At 41.5% G+C, this 11,655-nt stretch overlaps 1 protein-coding gene across 5 annotated transcripts in view; it reads left to right on the top strand.

Moving 5' to 3' along the window:
* The window catches only part of PCDH11X (protocadherin 11 X-linked), a 726,435-nt gene that overhangs the window by 169,047 nt on the left and 545,733 nt on the right, over nt 1-11,655 (top strand). The window contains exons 5-6 of one of the 5 annotated variants that reach the window (XR_014506899.1): nt 3,087-6,896; nt 6,929-7,754. The exons of 3 other annotated variants lie outside the window; for them this stretch is intronic. Coding sequence is in view for 1 of the 2 variants with exons in the window: in XM_083422247.1 (XP_083278373.1) it covers nt 3,087-3,092 (6 nt within the window). In the remaining variant the exon portion in view is untranslated. Of the gene's footprint in view, nt 1-3,086; nt 7,755-11,655 lie in introns of those variants that run through there. One more of the 5 variants, XM_083422247.1, reaches the window with a different exon arrangement.

The following is an 11,655-nucleotide window of genomic DNA, read 5'->3' as shown; positions in this document are numbered from 1 at the left end:
GGATCCAAATGTCTCTGGGGGATTTCCTGCCTGATATGACTGACGCTCCTACCAAAGCCCTGGCTTACCTCTGGAACATCTGAATGGCCCAGGTCATTGACATGGACACCCCGATCACCCTCTCCCATGGGGGGGGGTCTTGTGTTATACCCCAGAGCTTAGAATGAGGAAATGAGCTGGGAGATGGCTTGAATGTGAGTGGAGGAAAGATCTGGTGGAATGCAAATGAACAATGATGAGGGCTCTTCATGGAGCCTACCTAATAGCAGTGAAGGCAGCATGGAAGGCATACTTTGCTGCCTCCATTGCATCCTCACTCTGCCATCTGGCAGAGCTGTTCTGGGTAGTGCAGTGTCATTTACATTCTGGCCTGAAGGAGGTGGTGGGATCAATGGTAGCTCCTTGCTGTGTTTGCAAAGCATTTTGAAGACAAAATTGCTTGCATCCACTAGGATCTTAATTCTGTGGCTACAGCAGATTACTCTCAAGGGGTGTCCAGAGCACTTTCTAGTCCTGCTGTGTTGGACAAGTTTCAGTTAGTAAGGCTCAAAAATATGGACAAGATGCTTGGATCAGTTGTGGATATGGACAAGGTGCTCTGGACCCTTGTCCCTCTTGACTGATTAAAAATAGGGGGGGGGCAGCTGGCTGGGTCAGGGAGATGATTAATGCATCCTTGTGAGAGGGCATTGTCTCTGTATACTTGAAAGATAAAATCCCAAGAAACGCTCCCTTGATTAAGAAAATCTAAGTAACTACCAACAAGTTGCTAATCTCCCCTTCATGGGCAAGGTTCTTGAACAGGTGATTGAGGACCAGATTCAGGCATGTAACCTCATCAAGAACAGACAGTCTCCCAGCCATCCATGCTAGGTAGCCACCCACCAGCAGTGTCTCAGTCTTATCTAGATTGAGCTTTAGTTCTTTAGCTCTCATCCAGTCTACTACTGAGGCAGGGCAACCAATAGCTGCTGCAGGTACTCAGAGATATACCAGTACACTTCTTCCATCCTCCCTCAACCTGAGGAGCTTGTGGCAGCTTAATGATGAGTAAATCTACCTTATCCAGAGACTGGTGTGGCATACCCTCCAAATGTCCTGATTTTCCAGGGACAGTGCCAGAATTGTGAAAGCCATTCCGGCACGTGTGCTGTGTCCCCACTGGTGTGGTGGTGATGGCACTTACCCTTCTTCCAATAGGAAATGCTTTGGGGGTGGGGCAAAAAATGGAGGTCAAGGAGGTTCAGTTGGGTGTGTGTGAAAAGTGTCCCATTTTCATCTGAGGAATTTTGGAGGGTCTGATGTTGTCCCAGCACTATCTAGGATAGATTGTCTGCATCTAAGCTGAATGCAGTTCTGAGCCTGGCCCTCCTCTGAAGTTGCCACTTACTTTTTCTTGCACTAAAATCCAAGCAAATTAGTAAAAAGAGGAAGAAAAATATTTAAGGTTTATTTACGAGTGTTTGTGCCACACCCTTCCTACATAACTACTCAGGGTGATTCAGTGCAAGTTGAAAACATTTAAAGTTGAGAATTCACTAGCTTTTTCTGTTCTGCACCTCTTAAAATATGAGACCACTAAGTGTGTGTGCCTTTGGTATCAATTTATTTACTGTTTCAGGTAAAGCTGAATTTGCACATGCAGAACTGCTGCTTGAGTTCCCCAGTTTGGTTTGCTGGCATTCCAGCAGGCTGTATCCATTCTTATATGGCATGGGTTGCACTGAAAATCAAGCCAGCAAAATTTACATATGCAAACTGGGTCCAAAAGTTAGCATTTTTGCACTGATGCACTTTGGAAAATTTAACTATGCTTGCTGTAGGAACAGGACCTTTGTGTGTTTGACTCTTTTGCCATTACTCTGTATTGATTTTCTCCAGCCCTGCTTTCATGCATACTTTTGACCATTCTTTACTATTGCACTTTACAGTGAGATCATGACGATTTAGTTAGGATATTTTATGTTAATTGCTCTGCTTTGTTTCAGTCTTCTTTCTTCCCATATTCCATCTTTCCCAATATTATTTTCTCACAATATTTTTAACATATGCTATCTTGATATCAGCAATCTAGTTCTTAAACACGATGACAATACACGGTTGGTGGGTAGGAGGGAGGGATGTGGATGTCGCCTGTTTTTATTTATACAGACCTTCCTCAATTTCAGAGAATTCTAACAAAATGGGGGGTTAAAATATGTTGCAGTGAGTCCCTTGAGTGCATGACATTTTATAATTATATACATTTACAAGGCCTGAAGCCTGCTGTACCACATATTTTAGCATAAGAGTTGCATTGTATTAAGTAATGTATTTCCACTAAGGGCATGTATGTACTATGATCTTATATTGATTTAAAGCCATTTGCTAGTCATGTCTTTCCCCAAAGAATCCTGGGAATTGTAGTTTTATGAATGTGTCAAGAGTCCTTTAATGCAATGCTTAGTTAGCACCCGTTCCCTACCCCTTCCACCTTCACAGAATATATAACTAAAGTTTCCAGGGAATGACCCCTTGCAGGCATTGGCTAATGTGTTGCTCCCTTGATATTGAAATGCATCTTTCACCATTCCTGACAGCTGCCCACACTGACTGGGGCCGAGGTCTGGAATTCAGCAACATCTAGAGAGCACCATGCTGGCTACCTAGCAAATCTATCCTTTATATAGATCCTGATATGTCTCTTAGTAGGGCAGCTTGGAGGGATAGCTGTTATATCCAGATAAACCCGAACAGCAAGCATCCTGTAAATCAGGGAGGGGAAATCGGTTGTCATCCCGATATTATAGGAACACAACTCCCATAATTCCTTACTATTGACCACGCTGGGAGGGACTGATAGGAATTAGTGTCCAACCACATCTGAGTGGGGGGCACAGGTTCCCCAAGCCTGCATCTCCCATATGAATGCTTTAAATCTGAATTGCCAAACTAAATCTAAAAATAGTAAAATCTCCCCAAGCCCCTCCCCATCCCCATGACAGTATTTAAGCTAGTTGATAGCTGCCAAGCCAACTTTTAAGGTAGGGTTGGAGATGTGATGATGAAGGCAGGGGCTTTTCTCATGCTGTTTCTCTGTTTGCCAGCTCTGAACGTCTTCGCATCAGCTGTTAAGTACTGAAGTCGTATACACAATGATGTTAAGCCAGCAAACATGGAAATATGGGAATAGCACGAGAAAGCCCTTTGTCCTCTCTCCCTGATTGCTGAAGAATTTTATCGTCTGATCTCCAGAGGGGTTTTCGAAGTGGCGGTGAACTGTTCAAGCTGCCCTACTGAAAGGTATTCAGGGCAAGAACGCTAAGACAGAAAAGGAAAGAAAAGAAAGACAAAGAGAGACTTGAGAACATTGTGCTATAAGTGTTCGATAATGTAGGGTTTTTCCCTAAGGCAAAATAAGTGATATTAACCATCACTGGGTGTGAATGGTGGTAACTATATAAGATAAATCTTTTTATTCTCTTATGTTGCTGATAGCCACTTTGTCCTTAATGGACTAATGCCCTTAACTTATTTATGCTGAGGATATATGTTGTCCATGCTCCCCACCCTTATAGCAGGGATGGGGAACCTGTTCCTCTCCAGGTGTTGCTGGACTGCAACTCCCATCAGCCCCACCCAGCATGCCCAGTGGTTAGGGATGGTGGGTTGCATAGTCCAGCAACAGTGAAGGGCCACAGGTTCCCCAATCCCACCTTATGCCTTCTCTCCCATATACATGATGATAAAGGAGCAATAACTTTTAGGCATATACATCCAAAAAAAGAAAGAAAGACAAAGTAAAGTTATCTATACTCCCTGCATTTCTTGGTAAAATGCTTTGTCTCATATGCTCCAGAATGAGAAATTACTGTTGGTTTATTTTTTATTTTCTTGGGTGGGGGGGGGGAGGGGGGTTGTTGTAAGAAATACTTTTTTCCGCTATGCAGGATAGCCAGATATGAGCATTTTACAGTGCTTTGTCGATCTTAAAATGCCAAATGGCTCTTTCCACTGGCTTAACAGGCTATCAGGCCTCAGCATGGTGGAAAGTCAGCTGCTAATGCATTTTCTCCATGACACACATCATGGAGAATGTGAAGGACGGTTCCATGTGCAGCAGGGGTAGGAAACATGGGGACCTCCGAATATTGCTGGACTCCAATTCCCATCAGCTCCAGCCAGTAGCGTTAATGGTCAAGGATGATGGGAGTTATAGTCCACCACAATGGGTACCCTTGCTCTACATGGAACACCCACCTCCACATGTTGCATCCATGGGGTGGGGGAGAGTTGTATATCTGCTCCTCTATCATAGGTCCACTAGGCCTCCAAGCCTAAACATGTGGAATGGGAAGTAAGTCCCATTGATTTCAATGGGACTTACATCTGAGTAAACATGCATAGGATTGTGCTGCATGTTGTATGAACTGGGCCCAAGAGAGGGTGTACCTCGTACTTGCAATTCCGTATAGATATATGTATAGTATACACTTGTAGCCAGCCTCTCTCATTCTTTTTTTTATTATTCTAACTGTTAAGCTTTTCGATGAAAGCTTATTTTATATTATGCTGGCTAGCATTTTTAAGAGTACCTACTTAGGCACAATTTAGATGGCACGCCCTTCCCCAATATTTAAGCAAAAGGTCTTGCATTTAGTGTGATTTAAAAAAAATAAAAATAAATCAAAACCTTAACTACCACTAGTACAAATAAATAATAATACTGCTGCCTAGCATTAAAATGGCTGCCTTTTTAGGCAATTTGGCAAGATCACTGAATTTATCTTTGGTTAGCATAAGATGTAACATTTTCATTTTTTGGTTGTTGCTTATTACATGTTTAAAATGTGTACTATGCCTATCACAGTTTGCATTAATGTGTTGCATTAATGTGTTGCATTGTATCATCCTTGGGCAATAATGTAAAAGAATGTACACTTCATGTAACAGTGTTTCGATTGGTGCAGGATTCATTGAGCACAGTCCACCTAGAACTTTGACTGTGGATATCCCACTGAAAAGTAGGATTCTACAAGAGCACAGAAATGGTTCTATTAAATTCAAATGTTTTGAACAATATTCCTACTGGATTGCACTCAGTGCTTTTAAAAAAGGGGGGAAGGAGTAAAAAGGGAAAAAAAACTGGATTTTTTTTGTCGTTGTATGAATGCTAATATAAAATTGGATAGCTAGATGGCAGGGGAAGGGGGAAGAGGTATTTGTCCCAATCACATATTAATTGTGCGCCTAGATCAACAAGAAATTGCTCCATGGGAAGCACTTTTGCACAAGAAAAGCAAATGTAGAAGTGCCACGTGCTTCCATATTTTAAACACGTGTCTCTTGAAAAAAAAAAAAAAGAAATGCATAAGCTCCATAATTATTTAAATCTTTTATATTTGCCTGGAGCCCACATTGATTTTTTGGACAAGTCAATGCACAGCAAAAGCTGAGTGCTACTCTCAGTCACATTTCTTTCTACAGCATGTTGAGTACAGTAATCCTGCCAGAGTTAAGCACTCTTAACACACATTGATTTTAAAAAGTAAATGTTAAGCATGTACTCTTCCTTTCATATATTCAGAGTTGAATTTTAAAATAAATAAATAAATGAATGAATGTGTTTACGGCCCAACATCCAAAGAGCCTTGGAAGGTTCGCAGCATAAAAATACAAAATAAGATCATAAAATGCATAATGAAACAAAAATACACCAATAACTCCCCTCCCAAAATCTTATTTAAAAGGCCAGAGAATATTTGATCAGCCAAAGTCCTGAGTATAGAGAAATGCTTTCAGTATGGTGCCTAAAGTTATGTAATGAAGGTGCCTGGCAGACGTTGCTGTGGAGTGCATTCAGCAGATGAGGAGCCGCTACAGAAAAGGCCCATTCTCATGTTGCTGCTCTCCAGGCCTCTTGTAGAGGAGGCATCCAAGGGGCTTCAAATGATGATCACAGGGTTTGGATTTGTTCATATGGGGAGAGGCAGTCCTTGAGGTATTGTGGTCCTAAGCCGTTTGTAAGGCTTTATAGGTCAAAACCAGCACTTCAAATCAGACCCAGAAATCAGTTGACTGTCAGTACAGTCAAGCTGGGCTACCAGCTAAAGCTGATGGAAGGCATTCTGTGCCATCAAGGCCACCTGAGCCTCAAGCCAACAGCAAAGGACCCAGAAGTCCCCCCCACCCAAGCTATATACCTGCTCTTTCAGAGGGAATGTAACCCCATCGAGAGCAGGGCAAATCCCATTGATTAAGTCTAGGGACCCACCCACTAACAGTGCCTCACTCCTACCTGGGTTGAGCTCCATTTGTTGGTTCTCATTCAGTCCATTACAGAGGCAAGACAACGTCCAGCATATCCACTGCTACACCTGCAGATGTAAAGGAGAAGAAGAGCCGTGTTTCATCAGCATATTGCTGACAACATACACCAAACCTCTGGCTGACCTCACTCAGTGGTTTCATGTAGTTGTTAAACAGCATAGGTGATAAAACCCCACATTGAAAGCTCTATGGGGCTGAAGAACACTCCCCAAGCATCACCCTCTGGAAACAACCATCTGAGTAGTACCAGAACCACCACAAAGTGGTGCCACCCACGTCTAACTCAGGACAGCCACTCCAGAGGGGTACTATGGTTGATGGTATCAAAAACCTCTGAGAGGTTGAGGTCAATTAATATTTCCCTTGTCTCTCTCCCTACAGAGGTCATCAGGCAGGGCGACCAACACAGTTTCTGTGCCAAAGCCAGGCTTAAACCTCAATTGAAATGGAACTATAAAATCAAAATCAAAAACTATAAAATCCTCCAAGAGTGTATGGATCTAGTCCCACAGTCACTTTTCATTTCAGAATTTACACACCAGTAGACCTGTTTTTAGTCATTCTTGGGTCCTGTTATATGCACAGTGGTAAACAATGTGAACGGCCCTGAGACCTCCAGGTATAGGGCGGTATATAAATTTCATTAATAATAATAAGTTTCACTTGGCATTTACAATGTTCCATGTGACTTTTCAAGAATGAAGGACAAAAAAACAACAACAACCCACACACAAATGAGTATATTTATTCTGACACAGTTTGCATGGCTTTATTTTGAGATAATTTGCCACCCTAAGACATATTTACTAAGTGTTGTTTTTCATTTTCTTGGATAATTCTCTTCTAGCAAATTCAATGGGTATTAAAAGTCTCCATCTTTGGCAGGATTGAGCCCATGTAAAGGTGCTTCCCCTGGTTCTGATTCTCCAGAGCAAGGGTGGGAAAGTTTTGGCTCTCCTGATATTGCTGAAGTGCAACTTCCATCATACCTGTCACTGATGGGAGTTGTAGTTTGGCAGCATCTGGAAATCCAAAGGTTCTCACTAGCTGCTCCAGGGAAATAAACTGGCAATCCATGGTGGATATTTGAGTTCCCACGTGAACATAGCACTGGATGCGGGTGATGGACTTTATGTATGCTTGCATAAAACAACAACACTGCAACACAGTATGCTTAACATTTAATTGAAATTTTAAAAGCTATTGAGGATCCGTTAAGTAGGCTGCAAAACTGGAAATCTCACATGCTACTGTATATCTGATGTAACTGTACTTTAAACAGGCTTGCAATGTGATCCTACTTTCTCACCTGTCAAACTGTAGATTGTCAACAAGGACATTTACCTCAAGTTCCCTTCACATGTTTGCTATCTGGCTCTTTTGAAAGGAAATGTTCATTTGGCTCTCTGATCTGTAAAGTATAATAAATCCTATTTATAATGGTATATTGAAATTTATCATTGCATGGTTGGCATCTGTCTGTCTCAAGAGACAATGGTGTGCACCTCCAGGGGTGAAGTCAAACCAATGGAGAGTCACAGCGCCTGCTGTGGCTGCAGAAACTGGTAACTTGCAACTGCTGCCTCCCATGTTGTTTTTGCTGTGTTTGCAGCACCAAAGTGACCTTCCACGATGCACAAGCCTGGGCAGTGTTTATTGAGGTCCTGAGCTGCCCAAATGACATGAGCCCCACCCCCCCACCCCGGTCTCACTGATGTCTTCCAAAGAAAAGGAAAGCAATGCATTTGCCGCAGCTTGGCTGCAGGAGGTGTACAAGATGTCATCCAACAGTCTTAAGGATTTCACTCTGGATTTGCATAGGGTTTACTCCTTAGTCTTTTCTTCACCCAAAGCTGTCCCACAAGACAGCAAGGAAGCAGTTTAGCATATTGTGCTAAATATTTGCAGTGTGGCTGTTGGGCCCCCACGGTTGAGAGACACTATTTAATAACTTGGGAAATAGATTTTCTTCTTTTCACCGGAAATATTTCTGTTTCCCCTTTCCTTTTACATTTTCCCCTTCATTTTGTGGTATTGATCATCGAGCTCAGACTTCAAGAATTCTTGGTAGTAGTCAGAACACACAACACAAATTTCATTAAAAACAAAACACTGCATTCAACAACAACAAAGGTTTCTTCAACCCTGTGGTTTATGACAGCTGTTTGTTTCAAGGCCTGCACTTCCATTGTGTGCATTGATGACCAGCTTAGACTGCTGGAAGGGTTGGGTTCCATGGACTGATAGGACTGGAGGTGATGGAGAGGCTGAGGTGATGAACAAGACCAGAGACTATAGTCCAATTTGAAAACTAGAGCCAGAGCTGCAATTGCTATGGTTTCAGGGTATGGCTGGTAATCAGCAGACTGGGCAAACCAAAGACTCAACTAGGGGACAGGTGCAAAAGACAACAAGCAGGAGAAAATTATAAAACAGAGGCATATTAGGAGGGCAGTCAGTCAAAAAGGACAAAACTGGAACTGTTTTAAAGGGAAAGGGGGGATCCTCCCATGTCCAATGACTTTCAGGCACTCATTGCAAAAACGATGTCACTCCTAAGTGGTTTCACTTGTCTTGGTAGCATCATTGGATGGTGATGTTGAAGCTTGAACTTCCTCCTGTTCCCTCCACTGACTCATGGGTCTGATGGCATATGGAGGAAAGAATTGTACCTGATACTCTTGATTCCTCTTGATGTGGAAGAGAATAGGGTGGATGCAGAAGTCCTTTAAGCTGTGGATGTCAATATTGCATTCATTGGTGGAGAACATTCACATCGTTTCAAAAACATGACCACCACTAGATTAATAATCTAGAATGCGTGTGCATTAGTCAAAAGTTCATTCAAAAAAATGTATATAAGAATTTTGCATTAAAATGCTGGTGGATTTCCACAAGGACTTGAAAAATAATTTGCAAACTGATGTGGAAATATGAATAACAGAATTCAAGACGGGAAAATCAAGAAATGGAGAAAACTGAAACTGACCCATTCTTCTATCTCTTGTTGACCCTTGTGTAGCAATGTTGGTGCATGGGAGGATTGCTTAACACACACTCACACACACATTTTTTTTTTGGGGGGGGGGCATATTCACCTCACCCAACCCTCTAGTTGTCCTTACTTGGTAGGTGGGGAAAAGGATAAGCATCTTTTTCACCTACTGATTCTCCCAATATAGGAATTATGAAGGAAGCATGTGTTTGAAATCCATTTGTGTCCTTTGTAACATGTAATTCCACCCAGCTATGCATGCTTTTTGGGAAGAAAATACTGGTGATAGAAGCTCAGAGCGATAACAAATATTATTTTTACACCAAAAACACTCTCCTACATCACTCTGATTCTCCCTTTGCTGGGGTTATTTGTGAATGCATGTCTCCCAGAGCTCAGTTCTTCCAAATATAATCTCAAAAACAGATTTATTGCTCACCTGGATTTGAAGTGAGCTAATAGTGCAGGTCAAAAAACAGCACCTAATCTGCAGCTAGTTGAGAGAGCCTGTTGTATGTTCTCCTGTCAGGACTGAGTGTGTTATTAGATTCTGAAGGAATTCTCTCCTGTCTACCACAACACTCCCATGGGGTTCCCCCCTCAAAGGAGCAGTGTAATGTGATGCAGATCTACTCAGAACTAGGTAAATACACATAGGATTTGGGCCTATATAAATTTATTTATGTGTAATATAAGCTATAGTTCGGGGGCACACACACACACACACACACATTTTCTGTCAAATTATGACACATAATTTAATGGGTATATCCTGTTGTTTTTTTTAGGTAACCTACCAAATACACATACACTCACACTCTCACACATACTCAATTAAAAGTACAATGGTTTTTATTTATTTATTTTATCTAAATAAAATGAAAGTTGGGCTTTGTAAAGCTAGTGATATATTGCGCTTATTTTTATTTGCTTTTTGAAAGAAAAGAAAGAAAGATATCCCGAAGACCACTTCTTACCAAACAAGGTTGGGGGAGAAGGAAGCCACAGGCTATGTTTCCAGTCCTGGTATCTGGCATGTGCCCCTTGTCCCTTCTGCTCCTTCTGCTCTGGGGGGTTTGGAGGGGGCGGTGGTTAAAATGGTTAGCATTTAAAATAAACTTGACTAATTCGCACTTTCTCTAGCAATACATGAATCAAAGCGCAGCCATTTTTTAAAAAACACACTTCTCTGAAATTTACAGTGTAGTTCGCTAGCCAAATAATGTATTAAAACACACACTAGGGTATTCTAGGGTAAATTTTGCGTTGTAATGCATATATCAGTGAACATAACATATAAAACGGTGTTATATTAGGGGAAATGGCTGTGCAAAAAAAAGAAGTAGTATATATTAGGCAAAATTGGCTGCAGACATCTGTATACTAGGGTAAATTTGGACTAAAATGCTGAGGTATTTTCATCAGGATTTAAAAAAATACAATAAAATTGTGAATTGTTGAGGAAATATAGAAAATTAAACTTAAGGTTGGAGGTGAGGGGAGTGAAACTAAAAGAAGCTGAAATTGACAGATTTACTTATCCCTATCTTAGGGTGATGGCTGAGAGTGTAAAGTTATGATGGAATCCATGGGGGGAAATTGGGTTTCTCAGAGTCATAAAGCCCCTCAGTGCTGATAATGCTCCATATTCTAGTGGACCACAGTAAGTTCTCGTTTCTCCTTTTTGGAGAAGGTTTCAGCAGGCTTCCGGGACATCAGTGGATGTGGCCTAACAAAATGGTCATGGTGCACTGGTGATTTCACCCTGTAATATGTCCCACCCACCTCTTAAAATTGGCTTGGGAGGGTTGAAAGTGCCCCCACAGCACCACATGAGGAGGAGAAGGAGGGACGATCATTCCATCTGCAAAGCTGAAATGCTGGTGTGAAAGGAACAACCGTAACAGTGCAATGTTGAATTCCTCCCAGCATCTCCAAAGGCTTGATATTTGAAAGGGAAACTGAACTGAAACCAGTGTTAAATAAATTATTTAAGTTTAATATCCTGTTTTGATCATAGCTTACTGTAGACAGACAGATAGAAGGATAGAGGGGCAGTGACTTTTTTTGTCATAGGTGAGGAAGATATTGAATGTAAATTTAATTTGGGATGAATAGAGGTCAATTATATATACAATTGACTAGACATTAGTCATCATTTTTTCCCCTTCAGTAAGAGATAGTACTGGCAGTATCACAACCTTTTAAGCTGTGTCTCACCTATCTCTGTTTCAAATGCATGTCAATTTTTGAAGGAAGGAAGATAAATGGGGCAGTCCTTTCTATTGTCATTGCAAGTGGTAGGAGAACATCAGATAAATTAAGGTTCACTTTCTACACAAAGCTTCTGC

The sequence above is a fragment of the Podarcis tiliguerta genome, assembly GCF_965153285.1.
Source record: "Podarcis tiliguerta genome assembly, chromosome: Z".
NCBI lineage: Eukaryota > Metazoa > Chordata > Lepidosauria > Squamata > Lacertidae > Podarcis > Podarcis tiliguerta.
The sequence above is the reverse complement of the archived record's forward strand: the minus strand, read 5'-3'. Positions and strand labels throughout refer to the sequence as shown.